The 22,936-nt window shown below is 34.3% G+C and overlaps 1 protein-coding gene across 4 annotated transcripts in view; it reads left to right on the top strand.

Annotated features, from left to right (window-relative positions):
- The window catches only part of CNOT6L (CCR4-NOT transcription complex subunit 6 like), a 108,348-nt gene that overhangs the window by 65,752 nt on the left and 19,660 nt on the right, over positions 1 to 22,936 (top strand). For all 4 annotated transcript variants that reach the window (XM_034958606.3, XM_034958605.3, XM_034958604.4 and 1 more), the window contains exons 6-8: positions 7,617 to 7,685; positions 11,120 to 11,277; positions 13,677 to 13,831. In XM_034958606.3, coding sequence (XP_034814497.1) covers positions 7,617 to 7,685; positions 11,120 to 11,277; positions 13,677 to 13,831 — 382 coding nt within the window. The remainder of the gene's footprint in view (positions 1 to 7,616; positions 7,686 to 11,119; positions 11,278 to 13,676; positions 13,832 to 22,936) is intronic.

The following is a 22,936-nucleotide window of genomic DNA, read 5'->3' on the forward strand; positions in this document are numbered from 1 at the left end:
ATGATCAATAGAAATCAGCAAATTTATTATAGAGGCCTTCTTAGTAAAGAATTAGGAATATGTGGCAATTTAATTAAGCTGTATACATAGCATATGTATGCTGTTTCTAACTTACTTTAAAATTAAATATCTCGGCCGGGCATGGTGGCTCACGCCTGTAATCCCAGCACTTTGGGAGGCCAAGTGGGCAGATCACGAGGTCAAGAGATCGAGACAATCTGGCTAACATGGTGAAACCTCATCTCTACTAAAAATACAAAAAATCAGCCAGGTGTGGTGGCACGTGCCTGTAGTCCCAGCTACTTGGGAGGTTGAGGCAGGGTAATCGCTTGAACCCGGGAGGCGAAGGTTGCAACCTTCGCCTCTCGCTTGAACCCAAGATTGCGCCACTGCACTCCAGCCTGGGCGACAGAGCGAGACTCCGTCTCAAAAAAAAAAAAACAAACAAACAAACAAACAAACAAACAAAAAAAAACTCTTGTCGCTATAGATGTAGCCAGTCAATCCAGCCATATATGTGTGTCATTTGTAAGGAGTTCTTGTATGTTTTAGATGTAAGCTTTTTTTTGGTAATATGTTGCAAATATGTGCTCCCATGCTATTATTAAATTTTTCGTTCTCTTAATTTGTCTTTTGACAAACAGAAAAATTTTAATGTACTCCAGTCCAATTTGTTGATCTTTTTTGTTATGGTACCGCTTTTATCCTTTTTAAGAATTTTTTCATACCACAAGATCATGAATATATTCTCCTATGTCATTATCTAGAAACCGGTTTTTTTTTTTTTTTTTTTTTTTACTTCTAATGTTTAGAATTAGGTTTTCTGACTTTTCCATATGTATTTTATATTGACTGAGCCATTTATTGATTAGGTTGTCCTTTCACTATTGTTTTTTAATGTCATCTTTGTCATAAATCAGGTGTCAATGTATGTGTAGGTCTGTTTCTGGATTCTTTATTCTCTTCCATGAGTCTTTATAGCAATGTAACAGTGTTTAATTATGGACAGCTTTATAAAAAGTCTTGAGATCCAGTAGAGTAAGTCTTCCCCCTTGACCTATTCTAAAGAATTTTGGCTAGTTCTGGCATCTGTGTTCTTTTACCTTGTATTTTTATTAAAATTTTTAGAACGAGGTTTTTAAATCTCTCCCCTCTCCAAAATGTAGAGATTTTATTTGGGATTATATTGAATCTATAGATGGCTTTGGAAATAATTGATATGTTTACAACAGTGGATCCTATTCTTCTATTTGTTATGCTTTTTATAATTTCTCTCAGTAGTTTTAAGTTTCTATGTAGTGGGCTTGCCCATATTGTATTACATTTATTCTAAATACTAACTTCTTAATTCGCTTAAAAATCATCATTTTAAAGATTTATCTAACTTAATGGTTGTTACCGATTAATGGAATACAACTGAGTTTTGTATATTTTTTGGTATTCAGTCATCTTCCTAAACACTTACTAAACGCCTTGCTAAAGAACATATTCAACCACTTTGCTAAATAGTTTTTAATGCTAATGCATTTTTTATTTTAATGTATACAATTATGTCATCTGCAAGTAATGAGAGTTGTATTACTCCATTTCTAATCCTTTTAATTTTCTTGCCAACCTGCTCTTACTAACTAGCTAAAAGTGGTGATAATGGGCATCCTTGTCTAATTTCATAATTTTTGATTAAGTATCATATTCACTGTAGTTTTTATATAGATAAACTTCATCAGATGAAGGAAGTTTTTTCTATTCCTAGTTTGCTAGGCAAGTTTTTTTTTTTTAACATGAGTAGATTTTGAATTTTATCAGATGCTTTTCTTTATTAAGATGAGTAGATTATTTTTATCCTTTAATATGGTAATTATATTGATGGTTTTTTTGTATGTTATACCACCTTTGGTATTCCTAGAATAAAGCCAACAAGATTATGATAAATTATTATCTTTTTATACCCTAGATTCAGTTTGCTAATATTTTATTTAGGATTTATTTATTTATTTATTTATTTATTTATTTTTATGAGATGGAGTTACGCTCTGTCACCCAGGCTGGAGTGCAGTGGCATGATCTCGACTCACTGCAACCTCCACTTCCCAGGTTCAAGCGATTCTCCTGCTTCAGCCTCCTGAGTAGCTGGGATTACAGGCACACACCACCACGCCTAGCTAATTTTTATGTTTTTAGTAGAAACAGGGTTTTGTCATGTTGGCCAGGCTGGTCTCGAACTCCTGACCTCAAGCAATCAGCTCACCTTGGCTTCTCAAAATGTTGGGATTACAGATGTGAGCCAGTGCGCCCAGCCTATATAGGATTTTTTGCATCTGTGTTTATGACTGAAATTGGCCAGTACTTCTTTTTCTTCAGTGTCCTTGTCAAGTTGTGATATTAAAGTTACACTGGTTTTATAAAATTTATTTAAGTATTTCCTTATTTTCTGTTGTTTGGAAGAATTTATTTAAGGTTGAATTTTTTTTTTTCTTTCTGGGTTTTTTTTTTTTTCTGGTAGGAAGTTTTAAATTACTGATTTAATTTCTTTAATAATTATAGTACTATTCTGATTTCCATTTCTCTTTCTATGAGTTTCTGAAAGTTGTGTTTTCTGGAAATTTGCCCATTTTATGTAAATCTTCAAATTTACGGGCCGAAAGTTGTTCAGAATATTTTATGTCTTAATATCCATAGGTTGTGTAGTGATGTCTTTTTTCCATTTCAGATATTAATTTATGCAGATGATAAATTATGCAGGCATTTATTAATATTTTCTTTGAAAAGAAGAACCAACTTTTAGCTTCATTGGTCTTCTTTATTGTATGTTTGTTTTCAATATTATTAATTTCTTTATTTTTTCCTTTCTTCTGCTTTCATTTGCTATTCTTTTTCTAGCTTAAGGTGAACATGCCTTAATTTCCAGTCTTGCTTTTTTTTCCTCAAATATATTTATGTATATATTTATGTATAAATATTTCTCTAAAGTGGCTTTTAGCTGTATCTCACAAGCTTTAGTTTCTATTATTTTCATTATCATTCAGTTCAGCATATTTTCTAATAGCCCTTATTTCTTCCTTGGCCTGTGAGTCATTTAGAAACTTGTTTCTTTATTTTCAGAGGAGTTCTTCCAGTTTTCTTTGTCATAGGTCCCTAGCTTAATTCCATGGTGGTTAGAGAACATATCTTGATTAATTTAAATGTTAAAAATATTTATTACCTCTGCAGATGATTAATTTTTGTAATTAAGTATGCACTTGAGAAGAATGTCTCTTCTCATTAGATGCAGTATCCTGTATGTTAGTTTGTTTGTTCATTATATTGTTTGAATGTGTTAGATGTACTTAATGATTACTTTGGTTTTATTCATTACCAATAAAGCTATGTCAAAATGGTAGGTTTGTCTTTCTTCTTGTAGTTATTTCAGCTTTTCAATTACATATACTTAGGGTGTATTTTCATGTGTTTTATATTCATGGTTATTCAAACTTTCTATCTTGCTGCACATTTACTTTACTGATTCCTTGTTCTTTCCTTTTTTGGTGTTCCATTTCTGTTTTCCTTGATATTTAGAGAGTTTCCTTAGCTCACTGCAGCCTCCAACTCCTGGGCTGAAGTGATGCTCCTATCTTAGCCTCCCAAGTGGCTAGGGACTACAGGCTCACGTCACCACGTCTGGCTAATTTTTTAATATTTTTGTAGAGATGGGATCTCACTATGTTGGCCAGGCTGGTCTTAAACTCCTGGCCTCAAGTGATCTTCCCATCTCAGCCTTCCAAGGTGCTGGGATTATAGGTGTAATCCACTGCATCTGGCCCTCTTTTAGCTATTTTTTAAGGGCAGGTCTGCTAGCAATGGAAGTGTTTTCCTTTGTTAACATCTTTATTTCCCCTTGATTTCTGAAGGATAGTTTTTCTGGATACAGAATTTCCAGTTGACAGTTCTTTTCTTTCAGTCCTTGAAAAATATTGTACCACTTCCTTAGGCTTTCATGGTTTCTTAAAAGAAATCTAGTGTCATTTGAATTGATGTCCTATAGGTAATATGCTATTTCTGTCTGATGTTTTTAAGGTTCTTTCTTTAGTTTTCAGAAGTTTAGTTACGATCTGTCTTAGCATGGATTTCTTTGGGCTCTTGATATTTGAAGTTTACTCACCTTCTTAAATTTGTTAGGTGTAAGTCTTTCACATAAATTTGGAAATGTTCACCTGTTCTCTCATAGAATACTTTTTTAGCTCCACATCCTTTCTCCTGTCCTTCTGGAACTCTGATAATACTAATCTAGATTTTTTAAAAAAATTATAGTTCCACAGGTTTTTTCAGGCTCTGTTCATTTGTTTCAGTCTGTTTTCTTTTTGTTTTTCAGACTAAGTTCTCCTGATTCATTCTCAAGTTCACTGATTTTTATCTTTTGGCATCTTTATTATTGTGCCTTTCCAATGACTTTTAAAATTTAAGTTATTGTATTTTTCAGTTGGATAATATCTATCTGATACTTTTAAAATAATAATTTCTCTGTATTTGCTGGATTTTTCTATTCTTTTCAGGGATATTTGTAATTACTTGTTCAAGCAGTTTTATGATGGCTGTTCTAAAATCTGTCAGATATTTCAACATCTGATTCAGCTCAGTGTTGGTGTCTGTTGGTCTTTTAACACTTAAGTTGTGATTTTCCTGGTTCTTGGTATGACCAGTGCTTTTTATTTGTACCCTGGACATTTTGGATATTATGTTAGGAGACTTCTGATGCTTTTTAAATCTGTGATTTCAGCAGACAGTTACCCTGTTTAGGTTTAACATGTAGATTTGGTTTGTCTCTTCAGGTTCAGCTGACACCTGCACTGTAGGCAGATCAGGCCTAGTGCTGCCAGTCAGTGTTAGGTGTGGGGAGGAAGGTTGGCTCTCTTGAGCTCTGTTGAAGATTGGGTCACCAATATATTTATTTATTGTATGTGATAGTAGCCCATATAACTCTTTATTTCTTTGTTTTGTCATATCATTGGTGATATCATTGGCCATGTAGTTTCATCTTTAAAAAACCTGACTTTAGGCCAGGTGCAGTGGCTCACGCCTGTAATCCCAGCACTTTGGGAGGCTGGGGCAGGCGGATCACAAGATCAGGAGATCGAGACCATCCTAGCTAACATGGTGAAACCACGTCTCTACTGAAAATACAAAAAAAATTAGCTGGGTATGGTGGTGGGAGCCTGTAGTCCCAGCTACTCGGGAGGCTGAGGCAGGAGAATGGCGTGAACCCGGGAGGTGGAACTTGCAGTGAGCTGAGATGGCGCCACTGCACTCCAGCCTGGGTGACAGAGCAAGACTCTGTCTCAAAAAAAAAAAACAAACTGACTTTAAATGCATGTCTCACATGAATATATTATCCTTTTGTAAAAAAACGTTAAAATTCCTGTTATGATTAAAATTTCTTTTAATCATTACTTTTAATCACAGTCCCTTCCATGCAGGTAATCATACTTGTGAGTTGGGTGTATATCCTTTTACTTTCTGGTAGGCATTTACATACAAAAATTATACCAGCAGAAGTTTTATACTATAACTTTTAGTGTATGGTTTAAACATTTTTAAATAAAATATATCACATTTTGTTATTCTATTTTTTTCTACTTCTTTTTACTCAACAGTGTTCCATGGATATATTTCCACTTGAATACATATTTATCTTTTTAAACTATAGCATAGACTTTCTTAAAATGGATATTATTTAGCCATTTACTATTGCTTTCGTTAATATAAACAATGCTGTAATGGATATCTTTTTGAATCCTGCTTAAAGAAGATAGGGCTGATCCCAGGAAATAGAATTTTACTCAGTCATAGGGACATGGGTGTTTTAAATTTTAAAAGATGCCAGTTTGTTCTCAAGATAGCTGTACTAATTTATATTCCTACCAGCTGTACATGCTGTTTATCGCCATCACAAGTCCTGGATGTTATTGAACTTAAAAATTTTGCGTGAACTTGGGTAACAAATATGCCATCTCATCTTTTTTAATTTTGCTGGTTAGTAGTGAGATAGAGTATTCGCTCATATTATGTTTTTGGCTCTTTGGATATTGTTGATTGCATTATACTTAAACTGCTACATTGTGATACACTAGTTAAGATTTGGAAGCACCAAAATGTTGATATTATATTACCTGTTTTATTTTAGAAGTTTCTGGATTTCTGAATTTTTTTTTTTTTTTTTTTGAGACGGAGTCTCACTCTGTCGCCCAGGCTGGAGTGCAGTGGCGCGATCTCGGCTCACTGCAAGCTCCGCCTCCCGGGTTCACGCCATTCTCCTGCCTCAGCCTCCCGAGTAACTGGGACTACAGGCGCCCGCTACCACGCCCGGCTAATTTTTTGTATTTTTAGTAGAGACGGGGTTTCACCGTGTTAGCCAGGATGGTCTCGATCTCCTGACCTCGTGATCCGCCCGCCTCGGCCTCCCAAAGTGCTGGGATTACAGGCATGAGCCACCGCGCCCGGCCGGATTTCTGAATTTTTAAGCAAGCCAGCTTAGGTAGATTTTGCTAATTAAGGATCCCAATAGCTAGAAATTTTTTTGTTTACTCTTTCTGTTTCTATATTAGATTTTTCATTTTTGAGACACTTGCTGTGACTCTGCCATGGCACTCACATAGCCAGAAGATTGTTTTCTGGGATTCAGTATGTTGAACAAGCTGGATGATTTGTCTGTCATCTTATAACCTTCTTTTCTTTCCTGGCAAGATATGGAATATATGAAATAGAGTTCATTCTACTCTGTGAAAAGTATGGCTGCTAAAACAGAGTATCATATAGGTAGACTTTCAGAACACCAAAACTGTTAATAAAGTGACAGTTTTAAAGATCTGGGCTACTTTGGTCAAAATTTCTGTGGCTAGATAAAGATGGAGTGTTGTTTTAAGGGAATACATTTCTCAGCCATTAATGCCATGGGCAAATCTGCAAACTTGAATCAAGTTGTCCTGTAATTTCAAAGATTTTGAAAGGAAAAGAAAAGGGGGTAGTTAAATCTTAACTCATCTGGTAGTTAGGTAGCATTTAGTTCCATAGTATTGATAACCATATCTGAGCAATTAATGTCTAACAAGTGCCTACCTTTTTTCTGCATAATGTGGTTCTATCCTTATCTCTTGTTTTGTGTTGACATTATAAAAGAGTAAAATCAGAAAATGAAGGCCCCACTAGAAAATTCACTAACTTTAATTCATCCATATGTACTTTTTTCTGTTTTAAAGATGTTTGAGTATTTTAATTCATCAGGGTTGGAATTTCAGATGGCTTTGATTTCCCACAAGGCTAAGTCAATACAATTTACATATATAATTAGAAACTTAAGATTTTACATAGGGTTTTAAATAGGTACTTTTCGTAAATACCATGTAAGTGAAAATGCCATTAATGAATTTCCTAATGTTATTTTCTTGTATTAGTTCTGTGTTCTCTGCATAGCTTTTCTGAAATTTCCTTTGGCTCCTTAATCTTCATTAAATTTCAGCATTAGATTAAGTCAGTTTGCAGGCCGTTACAGCAGAATAGAAAACAGAAGTGTTTTTGACATTATAAACACATTTCAGATTTCAGAAACACATGAAATTAACCTATGTTTACAAAATTTTTTTCAGTTCATCCAGAGCAGCTTCCTCCGAGGCCATGGATTACATTAAAAGAACGAGACCAAATTCTGCCGTCAGGTAAATAGTTTTTCTCATTCTTCCTTTTTTTTCAGAAATTCTTAAAATGTTATTTGGGCTTCATGATCTGTAATAAATAAGACTTCATTTTTACCTTTCATGGGTAGATGCATTTAAAAATACTGATGGATAGACTTTTAAAAAGTCCACATTAAGATAGACCTGTCAATAGGTGTCTTATATCTTTCACAGTAATGCAGCCCTTGGTTTTAAAATTATTTCTGTAATACAGCTTTCCAAATAGCATCTTCATAGAGAGTATTGGGTGATTTAAGATTTAAGTAATGCAGCCCTTGGTTTTAAAATTATTTCTATAATACAGCTTTCCAAATGGCATCTTCATAGAGAGTATTGGGTGATTTAAGAAAAATGAGAACAATGATATTTCTTGTGAAAAATTTTAAACTACTGAGAAGTACTTGATCTTTCTTGAGAGATAGATAACATTTATGGAAGAATAATGTAGACTAGACATATATTTACTATACTGGCAACAAAGTATAATACCAGCCCAGGGGTGTAGAAGTAGTACATAGTATTTGAGCAATATAAGGATATAATCTAGCATTTCTAGAACTGAAGTAATGTAGAAAACATAAGCCTTTATCTGTTTGCAGGGACCAATAATGGTTTGACATTTATAAAGCTTCTTCATATTTGATATTTTAGGCATGGGAATTCTACTTAAAATAAGTTATGAATTACCGTTTTTCGAAATGTCTTTTTTTTATCACAAGAGTAATAATTTTCATGATATCTAATTTCATTTTAAAATTAAATGAAAATTCTAAGTGTTTGGATATGAAGATTAAACCAGTCACAGAATAGTACTACATTAATACATTTTGGCTGGGCACTGTGGCTCATGCCTGTAATCCCAGCACATTGGGAGGCCAAGGCGGGCAGATCTGTTGAGGCCAGGAGTTCAAGATTAGCTTGGCCAGCATGGTGAAACCCCATCTCTACTAAAAACACAAAAATTAGCCAGGTCGTGGTAGCACACTCCTGTAATCCCAGCTACTCAGGAGGCTGAGGCACGAGAATCGCTTGAACCTGGGATGCGGAGTTTACATACAGTGAGCCAAGATTTTGCCATTGCACTCCAGCCTAGGAGACAGAGCAAGACCCTGTCTCAAAAAAAGAGATAATTAATTGTTAAAGGGTAAATCACAATTAGACTTTATATATATTTTGAGCAATATAAAGGCCTTTTGTTTGTGAGTTTTGGGCTTTTTTTAAGTTAAGAGGATTCAGAACAAGTCTTTTTTTTTTTAGTATTTGGAAATGTGGGATATATAGCCTCTTCATGGTTCTATTTGCATTTAATAACACTACAAAATATTATAATATGCAGTACATTTTTGTGTCTTTCAGAGGTAATAATTTTAAAACCAACCCACTCTAGAGCTGCAATATCAGCTTGTTTTAAGAGGCATTGTGTCAGTGTTATGAATAACATTTTTACTATCAGGTTGCATGTTGGTGTTTAAGTGAAAGGAGTACCTAAGGTTTTCTACAAAACTTAAAGCTAGATAGATTTATTTTATACTTGGCCTTTCCTAGTGTATAATTAATTATTCCCTTCTGATGTTAAAAACACCATTTTCTAATTCTTCATAGTAATCCCTTTTGACTATGAGTGAACATAATCTTGAAGAAAAGATTTTCTAATATTGCACAGCTACATTTCCATTAAGAAAAGGAACAATAGAAACAAATTTTCATTAATTGCTAAATTCTCAAAGTAATCTGTTCTTGGGTTTTCTTTATTGAAAAACTAGTGTGGACTTTTCTTGTGAGGTATGGTGCTTCTCTGAGTAGGATCTGAGTGCTGAAAAAAAGTTACTGTTAAAAATGCATTTTACTTCTGATGCATAGAGGGATGTGTATAATACTTTGTGGTGGCTAAGGGTGATTTATTGCTTAAAAACATGATAAACTATATGGAAATCAAGCCTAGATAATGAAAAAGGTCCCAGATAGAAACAGAGTATAAGAGATGAGTGGTAATAACACTTAGGTAGTTTTTACTTCTGTTTAAAAATTGCTGATTCATTCTCAGGCACTGGCAGGGATATAAAGAGTTTTGGCTATATTATAAAAATTGCAATCTCTGATCTTTTTAATGAAATCTCAGTTTACAAAGTCTTAGGAAAAAACTGAATGAAGCAAATGGCAGTCTGCCTCTTTCGCCTTACTTCCAAATGACATTTCAAATACTGAGAAGCATAGTAAGGTAAATTCAGGGTGCTTACTTCACAGTGTAGTGGCTTGAAAATGATGCTGGGTCATTTCCAAGATAAATACTCAGAAAGTACAAGTCAACTCAAATTGAAATTTAGCTCCCAGTGTACAAAATGGTCACCAGTCAGACCCCCCAGGGGACTGAACTGAGTTTCTCTTAATACCTTTTCCATCATCTGAAACAGAACCAACTTCAATCAAGTGTCACTTCACTTTGAATTCCTCACGTCTTATTTAAATAAGTGATTCTCAACCATGTCTGTTCATTATAATCACCTGGGATGCTGGGATCCTTTTTAAAAATACGAATAGCTAGACTCTTAATATTTCGACTTAATTAGTCTGGAGTCAGACCCTTACTTCAGCATTTTCTTTATAAGCTCTACAAAGTGATTCTACTAGGCAGCCAAGATGGAGAATTACTGATAAAAATCAGGGCTTTTCAGACTTTAACATGCAAGTGCATATGAATCACCTGGAGATTTTGTTAAATTGCACATCCTGTCCAAAAGAGGTGTTCATGGGGCCACAGATTCTGCATTTCTAAATTCCCAGGTGATTGATTACTGATGCTGCTGGTCTTCACAGCACAGTTTTGAGTAGCAAGGGTGCAAACCATCTTCTACTATTAGTTTGCTCACAGTCTTTTTATAGTTAAAGGACATTTAAAAATGAGCATTTTATTTCAGAAATGAACATTTGATTGACAAAAATGATTCTCTTACAACTAAATTTTGTTAGCCCATACTCTTCTGCTTCAAAGTAATGATAGCAGTAGGAGGCACAAAAAATACTTAGATATTTTGTTAATAAGAGGTAATGAGATTAGAGTTCTTTAATTAAAATGCAACTACAGTTTACTTTTGTTCCACTCATTTAAAGAAGCTTTTCTCAAAGTTATAAGCAAAAAATTAGCAGATTTAAAATTTAAATTTTTTATTAAAATAAATTTCCTTAAAACTCTCAAATATGAGCTGTTAGTCTAATTCTAGACTTAATAAAATAAATTTTGTATGATAGACTCCAATGATGTTTTAGTAGATTAGCAATCTTTATCTTGCCTAGGCATTTTACAATGATGATATGTGGCGTATGTGTGTGTGCTTGTGCAGGTGTACACATGATATTGCTTTAGAAAAAGTTGCCTAATTTTCTCCCATTTGTCTGTTGTTTTTTCTCCCACTTCTTAGCATCATTCACGGTTATGTGTTACAATGTGTTATGTGATAAATACGCTACCCGGCAGCTATATGGCTATTGCCCATCCTGGGCATTAAACTGGGAATACAGGAAAAAGGGAATTATGGAAGAAATTGTTAACTGTGACGCAGATATCATTAGTCTTCAGGTAACACCATAGAAATTAAACTGTCTTTAACTTAAAAGGTGAACTTAAACATAAGAGAAGATCTGACCACTGGGAGAGATCCTGTGTTTAGAGCCAAAGCTCAAAAAGAATTGTTTTCTCTCCTCTTAAAAATAATGGACAATTTAAATAAGCATTTAAGACATTTCCATAGTGAAACTATTTTGCTGACTGAATACAACCACCTACTTATATTTATTTACTATTTTCTTAAGTGGAAATAATCTTACCGTTCATGTTAATATTCACCTCATGATCATTGGTATTGCTGAAAGAGAAAACCACAGAAGATGGCCAGTCTTTTAGGAATATAAATTTACCTTGTATTGGAGTCTGTTTTTTAAAAAAAAAAAAGCTTGCCCACAGTTATTCCTTAAACAGACATATTTTAATATATTGTACTATAAATCATGCGTATTTGCCTTACCTTACTTTATAAACCATCTCTAAAATTTAGATTCTTCTGTTTTATAGCACTTTATTAATTGAACTTTACTGAAGAAGCAGCATCTTTTCATGAAATGTGTTCTGTTGCTTCAAAATTTAGCTAATGATTAGCCAAAAAGATGTTTGAATAGTTTTTAGTAACTTTTTTCTTAGCAACTTTCAAAACATATTAAGTGCTTAAAGGTTTAAAAATTTTTAATTGACAAATAATTGTATATGTTTATGGGGTACATTGTGATGTTTTGATACATATATATTTTTTTAAATGATCAAATGAGGCTAATTAACATATTCATCAACTCAGAAACTTACTGTTTCTTAAAGGTGTTTAAAAATGTTGTGTGTTACAGGCCGGGCATGGTGGCTCACGCCTATAGTCCCAGTACTCTGGGAGGCCGAGGCGGGTGGATCCCTTGGGGTCAGGAGTTTGAGACCAGCCTGGCCAGCGTGGTGAAACCCCATATCTACTAAAAATGCAAAAATTAGCCAGGCAAGGTGGCGTGCACCTGTCATCCCAACTACTTGGGAGCCTGAGGCATGAGAATCGCTTGAACCCAGGAAGCAGAGGTTGCAGTGATCAGAGATTGCACCACTGCACTCCAGCCTGGATGGCAGAGCGAGATTCTGTCTCAAAAAAAAAAGAGTTGTGTGTTACAATTTCACACATTCTTTTCATCATAGCCTGAGAGGAAAAATTATTAAAAAATTTTTTATGTAACAGAGTAGCTTGATAATTTATTTTTAGGTTGCTTGGGAAAAAAGTAAAAATCTTTTAAAATTAAAATAAAATTTCTTCTAAATACTGAGACTAACAGAGAATTGGGGAGAGGAGGAGGCAAACAAAATCAGGCTATTGTAGTTTCTTGTCTACTTCTTGGTTTAGTATTTGTAGTGATAACAGCCTCACACCCTCCTAAATATAGCAGTTTGAAGGATAGAACATAATTTAAGAAAATTGTCTTACTATAAAAGCAATGCTATAATACTATACTGTATTAAAAAGAGATCATTCTAGAGAAGTTGAAAATTTTGAAAAAATATAAAGCATGATGGAGGGAAATACCTAATTTCATGTCATAAGATAGTTGTGTTAAAACTTCTGGAGTATTTTTCTTCTACACATTAAGTAAAATATATTTACAGATACATTTTGTTTCTTATTTATTGTACTTAATGGATTTTCCGTGTTACTAAAATTCTTCAAAACTCATTAATTATATGAACGTATATTGATGTAGCTTTTCCCATACCATTGGACACATTTAGTTGTTTATGGGTTTTTGCTGTCATAAACTCATGCTGTTAGAAACATCTGCATACATAAATTAACTTCATATTTATTTCATTTAGAAAGACCTGTTAAAATATTTTATGAGTCAAAGAATAAAATAGACTAATAATTATCAAATTAATAGAGGCCATTGGATGATTGCGATTTAGGTACTTAAAAATTTCTTAAAGTAGAATTTTTTGTGGATAGATTTTACGTTTCTCACTCTTGGGTATCATTTCTTTCCACCATAGTTCAGAAGGATATGCAAGTTTTTAAATTACCTTTTTATATATAAATTACTATTCCCTATCACAGAATCTATCATATACCCAACTTGCTTTGTTTAGTTGCCAGTCTTGAGGAAGTAAAGTATAATGTAGTGAACTGTAAATTGGGAATCAAGAGACCTTGGGATGTAGTCCTACTCCTGTTACTATCTGTGTGAGCATGAGAAAATCATGTCACCTTTCTGATTCTTTCATGTTTAAAAAGCTGCCATTGTCAAGTAGCAGCTGCTAGCAATCAGGTAAGATAGTAAGATAATATTTGCTATGTGAATTATTTTTACTAAGTTACATCTTACTCATAATGCTGAACATTTTAATATCTTAATCAGCATTTTCCCTCTGTCATATAGATGATAACTTTTCTTTCATCTCAGGAAGTGGAAACAGAGCAATACTTCACTCTCTTTCTGCCAGCATTGAAGGAGCGTGGATATGATGGATTTTTTTCTCCAAAGTCACGTGCCAAAATCATGTCTGAGCAGGAGAGAAAGCATGTAGATGGTTGTGCAATATTCTTCAAAACAGAAAAGTAAGTTAAGGAAACAAAGCACAATGGTGTACTTTTATTTATTTAAATGCTTACACTTTAAAATTGTCTTTGGTTTCACCCTATAAAATCAACAGAAAGCTAGAAAACAAGTATTATGCAACTTAAAACTGTTGTTAATGTTTCATTTCTCAGGCTGTGTATTCGAAATAAGGATATTTATTGTATTATTCCTTATGCTTTTATTACCAAATAACACTGAACATTTTAAGAGATACAGACTTGAATGGTCTCGTATTTCAGAACATATTTTCATGAAGTAAAGTATTAGTTTTTGTGTAAAAAAAGAAAGTGATACCTTTTAAGGTTGGCCATAAGTGATCTGGGTTTCTTTTCTGTGATTTTTTTTTTTAATAATTGATTTTTGAGAATCATTCATTTTAAAATCATTTATTCACTAAATGTATACTGAGCATTTGCTTTGTGATAAGTCCTGTGCTAGACACAACAGACACAAAGATAGTCAAGACATAGTTCCTAATCTCACTGAAAGCTCAAATCCAGTAGGAAAAACTAGGCATATAAGACAATTGCAATATCATATGGTGTAATATAAGATAGAGATCTGCCTGGGTAGATAAGAGAGGCAGGCACAGAGCATATGGAGGTAGAGAGTTAAAAGGGTTGACTGAGACAGGGCAATGGAAAATGAAACGTGACATCTGATAGAGGTTGAATCCCATGATTAATAGTTTCGATTTCATACGTTAGGAAATCATCTTACAGGATAAGCATATACATGCTTACAGCTGTTTTCCAGTATTTCCCCATTTTACATCTATTTTATCAAAGCCAATCTGTTTTTATTGATCCAAGCATATTACCAGCATGACATGCTATTTTAAGTAAACAAATTCAATGAATTTGAAAGATATTTGGTCCACTTCCCATTTATCTATGCCTACTTTCCTGTCTTTTCCATGAATTTGTAGTAGAGATATTCTTATTTTGGTTAATAATTAGTACAAAGCCTTGTAGTATTTGAGGTCAGAATATACTAAATTCTTCTAATGGTTTGGTAATTTTTTATGCATTTTAGAATAATTCTATTAAAACTACGTATTTCTTAACTACTGGAATATGTTCTGAGAAATGCATCATTAGGTGATTTTGTTGTTGTGGGAACATCATGAAGTGCACTTACACAAACCTAGATGGTACAGCACTATACACCTAGGCTATAAGGTATAGCCTGTTGTTCCCAGGCTAGAAACCTGTACAGCATGTTACTGTAGTAAATAGACAATTGTAACACAATGGCATTTGAGTCTAAACATATCTAGACGTAAAAAAGGTAATGTATTGTGCTGTGATGTTAAGACAGCTACATCATCACTGGGTGATAGGAATTTTTCAGCTCCATTATAGTCTTGTGGGACTACCATCGGCATGTAGTCCCTTGTTGACTGAAATCTTGTTATATGGTATATGACCGTACTTCCAGAGTGTTTACCATCTGTCAGCCTTTTCGAATTGTTTATATTAGTTGTCTTGTTCAAATTTTAAAGCAACTCTTACAGGCAGCTATACAGCTATTTCCTTGTTTTTAAGGATGAGGAAACCAAGGTACAGACAAGTTCAATAACTAGTTCAAGTTACACAGTAGTCTGATTTCATAGTCCATGCTTTTAACTACTGTAATAAACTGAATCTTTAGCCTTCTTGTTTGAGCTTTTGATATCACTAATACCTCTTATAAGATTACCTCATTTAGAAAAATTGCCCTGAATTTGACATTTGTTTTTGTTTTTAGACAGGGTCTCAGAGTCTTACTCTGTCACCCAGGCTGGAGTGCAGTGGCGATCATGGCTCACTGCAGCCTCAACCTCCCCAGGCTCAGGTGATTCTGTCACCTCAGCACCCTGAGTAGCTGAGACTACACGTGCATGCCACCACACCTAACTAATTTTTGTATTTTTTGTAGAGATGGGGTCTTGCTGTGTTGCCCTAGGCTGGTTTTGAACTCCTGGGTCCAAGCAATCCACCCGCCTCAGCCTCCCACAGTGCTGGGATTACAGACATAAGCCACCGTGCCTGACGATATTTGTTACCTATGTTCATACACAAATCCCCTTGAAACACCATAGCTTAAAAAAAAAATGCACCAGTAAACTTGAGACATCTAACATCAGGCTCTTTTTCTATTTGCTATAGTTTCTTTCAAGATAATATGGAAGATTTTTATTATTACTCTCACAGTTTTGAGAGGAAAAATCTAAAATTCCTTAACAATTTACTAGAAGTAGTTAAGGCTTTGAAATTACAGTTAGAACTGTTATCTGGGTATTTGCAAATTGATTCTTGAATTATTAAAAATGCTGTGAACTAGTTAAGTAATGAGCACATAGGAAGTACTTAGATGTGTCACCTGTTTTTCTTTTCTTCCTCAACTCTTTTTTCCTGAATAGTAACATGGATCTGGCAACAGACTGAGTGTGATACATCAGTATATTGTACCTCTTTTCAACTTCTTTCCTGGAATGACAGGACTATATACCTCCTATAGGTAGAACAAAACCACCTTCTGTCCCAGTACCAGATATTTATCCATGTCTTAGCTGACTATTCAGTGCCAACTATTTGGAATTTGAAGTATTCTACCCTGCCTTTATTCTTTCTTTAGATTGGAAATATAGGGCAAAAAAAGACTGTGAGTTTTGAAGCCAGGTGCTTCTTCTATTTATTTAGCTATATAATGTTGAAAGACTTACCATTTCTGGACCTGTTTCTTCATTTGTATATTCTTATCTTGTAAGATCATTTTTGTAGAGGTTACAAAACTAACAAAGATAACTGTGGAAGAGTAGTCGACACTGTACTTACTCTCAGTCTCTTTCTTCTGTAATCAGAGTATCTGATAATTCCTCATCTTCACTGATGACTGTTTAATCATACATGAAAAACTGGTACAGAATACGCAACAATAAATGGAAACTATCATAATTGCCATTTATAGCAAAATACTATAATAAAAATCTCTAATGCATCATGATGAAAGGATAGAGTATTGTTTAGTTAAGGCTAGGACACAAGTTACCAATATTCAGATAATTAGAATATAATACACTATTCTTTAAATCACATTATTCTAGTTTAGTTTTGGGGGATTCAGAATCTACTTCAGGATTTGGCAGCACCTGTTTGGTCATCATTATGAACATCATTTTTTGGGAGTTAGATGCATAGAGATACTAGAAAATAGAACTTTGAGTGATAAAATACCAGATCTCAGCTTTTGCTTTGTCTTTTAACAAGTATTATTTACGTTCCAAAGCATTTTATAAAATACATTCATACATATGCATATGTTTCTTATATGTATATAATGTATATGTAGAAACTGAGTTGTAAATACATTTTTTTTTTTTTTTTGAGACGGAGTTTCACTCTTGTTGCCCAGGCTGGAGTGCAGTGGCGTGATCTTGGCCCACTGCAACCTCCGCCTCCCAGGTTCAAGCAATTCTCCTGCCTTAGCCTCCTGAGTAGCTGGGATTACAGGCATGCTCCACCATGCCTGACTAATTTTGTATTTTTAGTAGAGACAGGGTTTCTCCATGTTGGTCAGGCTGGTCTCAAACTCCCGACCTCAGGTGATCTGCCCTCCTCGGCCGCCCAAAATGCTGGGATTACAGGCGTGAGCAACTGCGCCTGGCCGTAGATACATGCTTTAGACGCATAATTTAAATTTCTTTTTGCCATGTTTTGTCCTATAGACTTAACCATTAAGTAGAATTGGGTCTTGGAGCCAGATACACAACTTAATAGTGGGAGAAAAAATGAAGATGAAAGCAGACCTGTATGTTAGACTTGCTGTTCCTGAGATTAGCAGTTCTGACCTCCTTATCATGCTTTATTTCAAGTCAATGAGAAAGGGAAAGATGAAAACAGCAATTTAGAACAGTGTGATCATTGCACTGTGAAGAGGCAATCTCTTATCATAGGATTGGGAACTTAGGTTGTCATGGCACTTAGTTCTTGCTGTACTTCCTAACCTGCTTCCATTCTCAGAGGTACCAGGTAAGGCCAAATCCTTGCTTTTTTTCTTCTATTATCACAGGTAGTTCTGTGCTTGGAAGGAGGGTTTTCAGAGGTCATAGTATCATTCCAAAATGGTACAGTATCATTACTGTTGTGATACTCCCATCTCACTGGTCTCTCAGTTATTAATTTCCTGTGTCATAGGTGGTTGTTGCATTTAGAATTTGTACGTAGGATTTTTTTTGAAAATGAGATTTTGATCTGTACTCTTCTGGTAATTTCTATTCAACCTGGATCATAACATTACGACTTTGTACTACAGTTTCTGTACCTTTCGAATATAGATAATAACTGTTCCACTTCAGAGGTTTCTTATGGGGTTAAAATAATGAATGTGGATGCACTTTCGGTGGTTAAAAGAGCTGTACAGTCTGGGCGTGGTGTTTCACCCCTATAATGGCAGCACTTTGGGAGTCTGAGGCGGGTAGATCACAAGGTCAGGAGTTAAGTCCAGCCTGGCCAAGATGGTGAAAACCTGTCTCTACTAAAAATAGAAAAATTAGCTGGGCTTGGTGGTGGGCGCCTGTAATCCCAGCTACTCAGGAGGCTGAGGCAGAGAATTGCTTGAACCCGGGAGGCAGAGGTTGCAGTGAGCCAAGATCGTGCCGTTGCACTCCAGCCTGGGTGACAGAGCAAGACTCCATCTCAAAAAAAAAAAAAAAAAAAAAAAAAAAAAGAACGGTACAAATATAGGATGTTATTTATCTACTTCCTTATTTAACCTGGTCTCTCAGCTTACCTTTTCCAATTAGTTACCTTCTGGCACTCCCATGATTACTTAAAGGGACCAAGAACACATTTTATATCATTTTATACTGAATATAGTAAGAACTTCTATTTGGTTTGGTTTTAACAGTGTTGGGATGTGATCCAGAAAGGGTCAGAGTTAACTTTGTGTGATTATACTATTGTCTTGACTGTGTATTACATTGCCCCTTTTTACTTGTAAATGAATTCAGGGATGGAATATTACTTAAATCCTATAGATTGCTTTAGTTTCTCATAGTTGGCAGTCACTGTCCTCTCTCTAGCATTAATTAATTACATCAGAGCCCACAAAGTTATTTTTAGACTACAAGTTGGTAAGAAATTGAGTTATGTCTTTATTTGAAGGACTGCTCTGGACGCGTTCTTTTTGCACATGAAACATCCAACCTAATAATAATTCTCAAATCATATAAGGGGATTTTTTGGTCATAGCAGTCTTTATTATATTAATATATGTTCTTTTATCCATTTGACCTTTCGTCTAGTTTTTTTTTTTCAAAAATGTGAATATACAGAAGAATTCTTAGAATAAAATATCATCAGGAATAATGCTTTTAGCATCTGTATACCAGTCACAGAGTATGAATAGTAAACTAATGTATCGAAAGAGACAAGTTTAAGATTTTCCGTATTACCAAGGCTGTATGGCTTGGAACAATGATTGGAAAGTAACTATAAACCAATATGTCTAATTGAGAAGAAACATCTAATAATAGAAAGAATGGCAGAAAACCTCTATATTTCAAAATGTTACCTGTATGGAAATCTGTGAAACAGAAAGTAGATGCAGAATAGAGTGCATTTGGTTTTCATGGGAAGGGAATGCAAGAAGTAGCATTGTTAAGGTAGTAGGGATAGAATATGGGTAATTATATCTTACTATATTGTAAATTTATTACAGTTATAAACAAGGAAATAAGATAAATTGTAGATTACAGCCATCAGCACTAATGCTAGAAATCTCATTCTTTTAAAAACAGAATATCTGAGAAAGTCTTAAAGTTCAAGAAACATATCAACACTCTTATTTACTAGAAAGAAGGAACTTTATTTGGTTCAACTAGTTTTCAACTCTCTCTTTGGTTTTTCAACCCTTGGTGAAGCTGAAGTGATAAAACTTGAGTGAGAATGTGTGCTCTAGAGTTTCTCAGTGGCAGTGGAAGGGAGTGTTAGTTATAATGACATATGCATCCTGTTTAGGAAGACTAGTTTTGCTTTTCTGGACTTTTGAAACCACGGCAGTAAAAAGAAGATACCTTTAAAAGATTGAGAAGTTTTAAAAGTCAAAAGTATGGCAGTATATACCAATGAGAAATAAAGTTGGAAGGATAGTTGCAAGCATCTGATAACCCAGTGGTTGCTCAAGATTTATGTTTAAAGAATTGTTATTTAAATGAAGAAAGATCAATAACTAATCATGCATTTTTAAAAAAGTTTAATGAACCTATGATCATTACCAAGAAACTTAAGAAAAAGAAAAGGCTGGGTGAAAGTGCTAAGGCAGTGAGGAGGATATTTTAACTAACATTATGCACTGTAAATAACAAGGAAGGAATGGACCCACTGCAGACTGTATAATCAGTAATTGATGATCAACAAAAAACAGCTCTATACAATTTATGTTTTGCTTTCATGATTTCTATTGAGAAGAATTTTCCTCAAAGTAGAAACACTAAGACCAGGTAAAGAGGAGAATGGCAAACCAAGACGGTGAGATTGGTAAGCCAAGAGAGTCACTAAACTGCACTAACTAGTTAGGTTTTCAAATGAAGATAATTATATCTTATGGTATTAAAGATCTTACAGAAGTGTGGTTAGAGAACTGGCAAAGGTAATCTGTTATAAATATTGGAGTAGAGAAAAAAATTCTAGGATTTGGGGGATGGATGAACTATCAAACTTTTCAAAAAGACAGACTTGCCCAGCCTCAGTTTTCTTCATCTTTGTAATGGCAGTAGTAATACCTCCTGCTGCAATGTGGGTTCTCGGAGATAACCGAAAGAAGTCTCGGAGATAGTTTGGTGTTCAGGAGTTTATTAGAAATCAACACCTGTGGAAAGGGGAGGAAGCAGAATTGGACATACGGAGAAAAGTGAAGTGTTGCAGGCCTGACTGCCTCAGGTGACTCAACAGGGAGCTTTAGAGCTTATATGGCCTGTGAGAGTTAAACCACAAGGGGCCCACATCCCTGGACTTTTAACTTTTGCTTTTGATTTCTAATTGGATGGTGGTGCTCCTAGAAGTATGTGACCATGAGTAGGCAGCTTTCTGCAACTGAAGCAATCCCTGATGAGGAATCTGAGCAGTATATCTCCATGTGCAAATTTTAGGACTAACATATATGAAGTACTTAACACAAATCTTGAGACTGGATAGATCCTCAATAATGGTAGCTTTCATTATTTTTTTTATTATTCTGTCCTATTGAGAAATTTAATTATTTTGAGAGAAGAGAATGCATGCTCATAACATTTATAAATGTCCAAAAGCTGGCAGGGATATTTAATCTATTAGAAAAATAGAATTAGATCCAATAGAAAAATAGAATTATATCCTGTAAATTTGTGCATCTATCTTAACATATCTGTAAAAAATTAAAAATTAAATAGGATGAAGTTTCAGAGCACTTAATATCCGAATAGGTGAACTAATGAGCAGAAGTTCATGAAGTGATACTTAACTGAGGTAAAGATTGCTGCTCTTAGATTATTAATGGAAGGAATAAAAAGAGGGAGGGACAAGAATCAGCTGAGACCACAGAAAAATATATGTAGCAATGTTCATTACGGCATTAGTTAAAATATGTAAGAAGTAACTTAAATGTCCAACACAGGTTAAATAAATTATGGTGAATCTGTAGAGTGGACTATAATCCAGTCATCAAAATTGATTTGGAAGAATATTAAATGTTATAGGAAATGTCCCTGATAGAATAGTATTGTTCTAATTGCATAAAAATATGTGTGTGTATGTGTGTAGAGAAAAGTCTGGGGAAATATATTAACTTTTAAATGGAGGTATTGGGTTATAAGTGACTTAGTTTTCTTTGTTCTCATATCTCTACAATAAACATATTTAATGTATCATTTTTTCCACGTTTTTGTTTTGAAGTACCTATAAATGCAGGACTGACAAGACCTGGTTTAAGAGCAAAAAGATCAAAACATTTCAGATATATGTTAGTTCCTGTTTGGCTTACAGTATGGCTTTCCCCAAAGTGAAGTTTTAGTCTTTATTAACGAAAATACAGTTAAAAAATGAAGAAAGCTGTAGTTCATTTATGCCCAGTTATAGGTACTGCACCTTTGGGTAAACTTGAGTTGTTCAAATGAACTTTTCAAAAAGACAGACCCAGTTGTCAGTTCAATTTAAATTTGTTGAGCAAATTTAAACAAATTGTTCAGATGAACAACATCACACATCATGTAAGTGTAACTGATCGTTTCTTTTCCGGAGAAGACATGGAGGGTGGGAGAGCATAGACATCTATTGTCAGATATTTAAAGTGGTGTCATTTGGAAGAGAAATTAGATTTAATGTATATTCTTGAAAAGATCTAGATCTAGTTTTAATGGAAAAAATGGGAGAAGAATACAGGAAAGCAAATTTTAGTTAAGATATTTCTTTTAATTAGAGTCCTATGCTCCCCTGCCCCTACGCCCCAAAGAATGACCTAGCTTTGGTAGAAGTAAAATTATTCCAGTTATAAAAATATTATAATTAACAGGATTTTTAAGACTTTTGTACAGAATCCTAGGTTCCTGTAAGTATACCATAGAAGTTCTGTGAATATTTAGAAGATATCTCAAAAATTAAATGTGAATAATTGAACTGTAGTTTGAAAATAACATGTTCACTCACATGTTTCAAATACAAGTTTTAACATTTTGGAAATCATTAACGTGTTCATAAAGTACTGCTTAGTTAACTTGTTTTTGGTGCAGACCTCTGAATCAAATTTCTTCATGCCTGCTTCTTTTTTCTGAGTATAGGGCCAGTTATTTACCATTTATAGCTGTGTGAATCAGGATTTTTAATAATACTCTGTAACCAAAACAAAATACAAAAATTGGACACTGAGACTGATATAAAACTATATCATCTCTGTCCTCTGATTTCAAATTTTTATATTCATCAAAATAGGTTGCTTGTTTTCAGTGGTTGATTTATTCTAACATAATGCTGCTTTTATCTGTTTTATCTGTGGGAATCTCACCAGAAACTGTAAAAGGTATTCCACAGCTTAAAATTGTTTGAAGAAGTCTGATATGGACAATGGTC

Source organism: Pan paniscus, chromosome 3 (genome assembly GCF_029289425.2).
Source record: "Pan paniscus chromosome 3, NHGRI_mPanPan1-v2.0_pri, whole genome shotgun sequence".
NCBI lineage: Eukaryota > Metazoa > Chordata > Mammalia > Primates > Hominidae > Pan > Pan paniscus.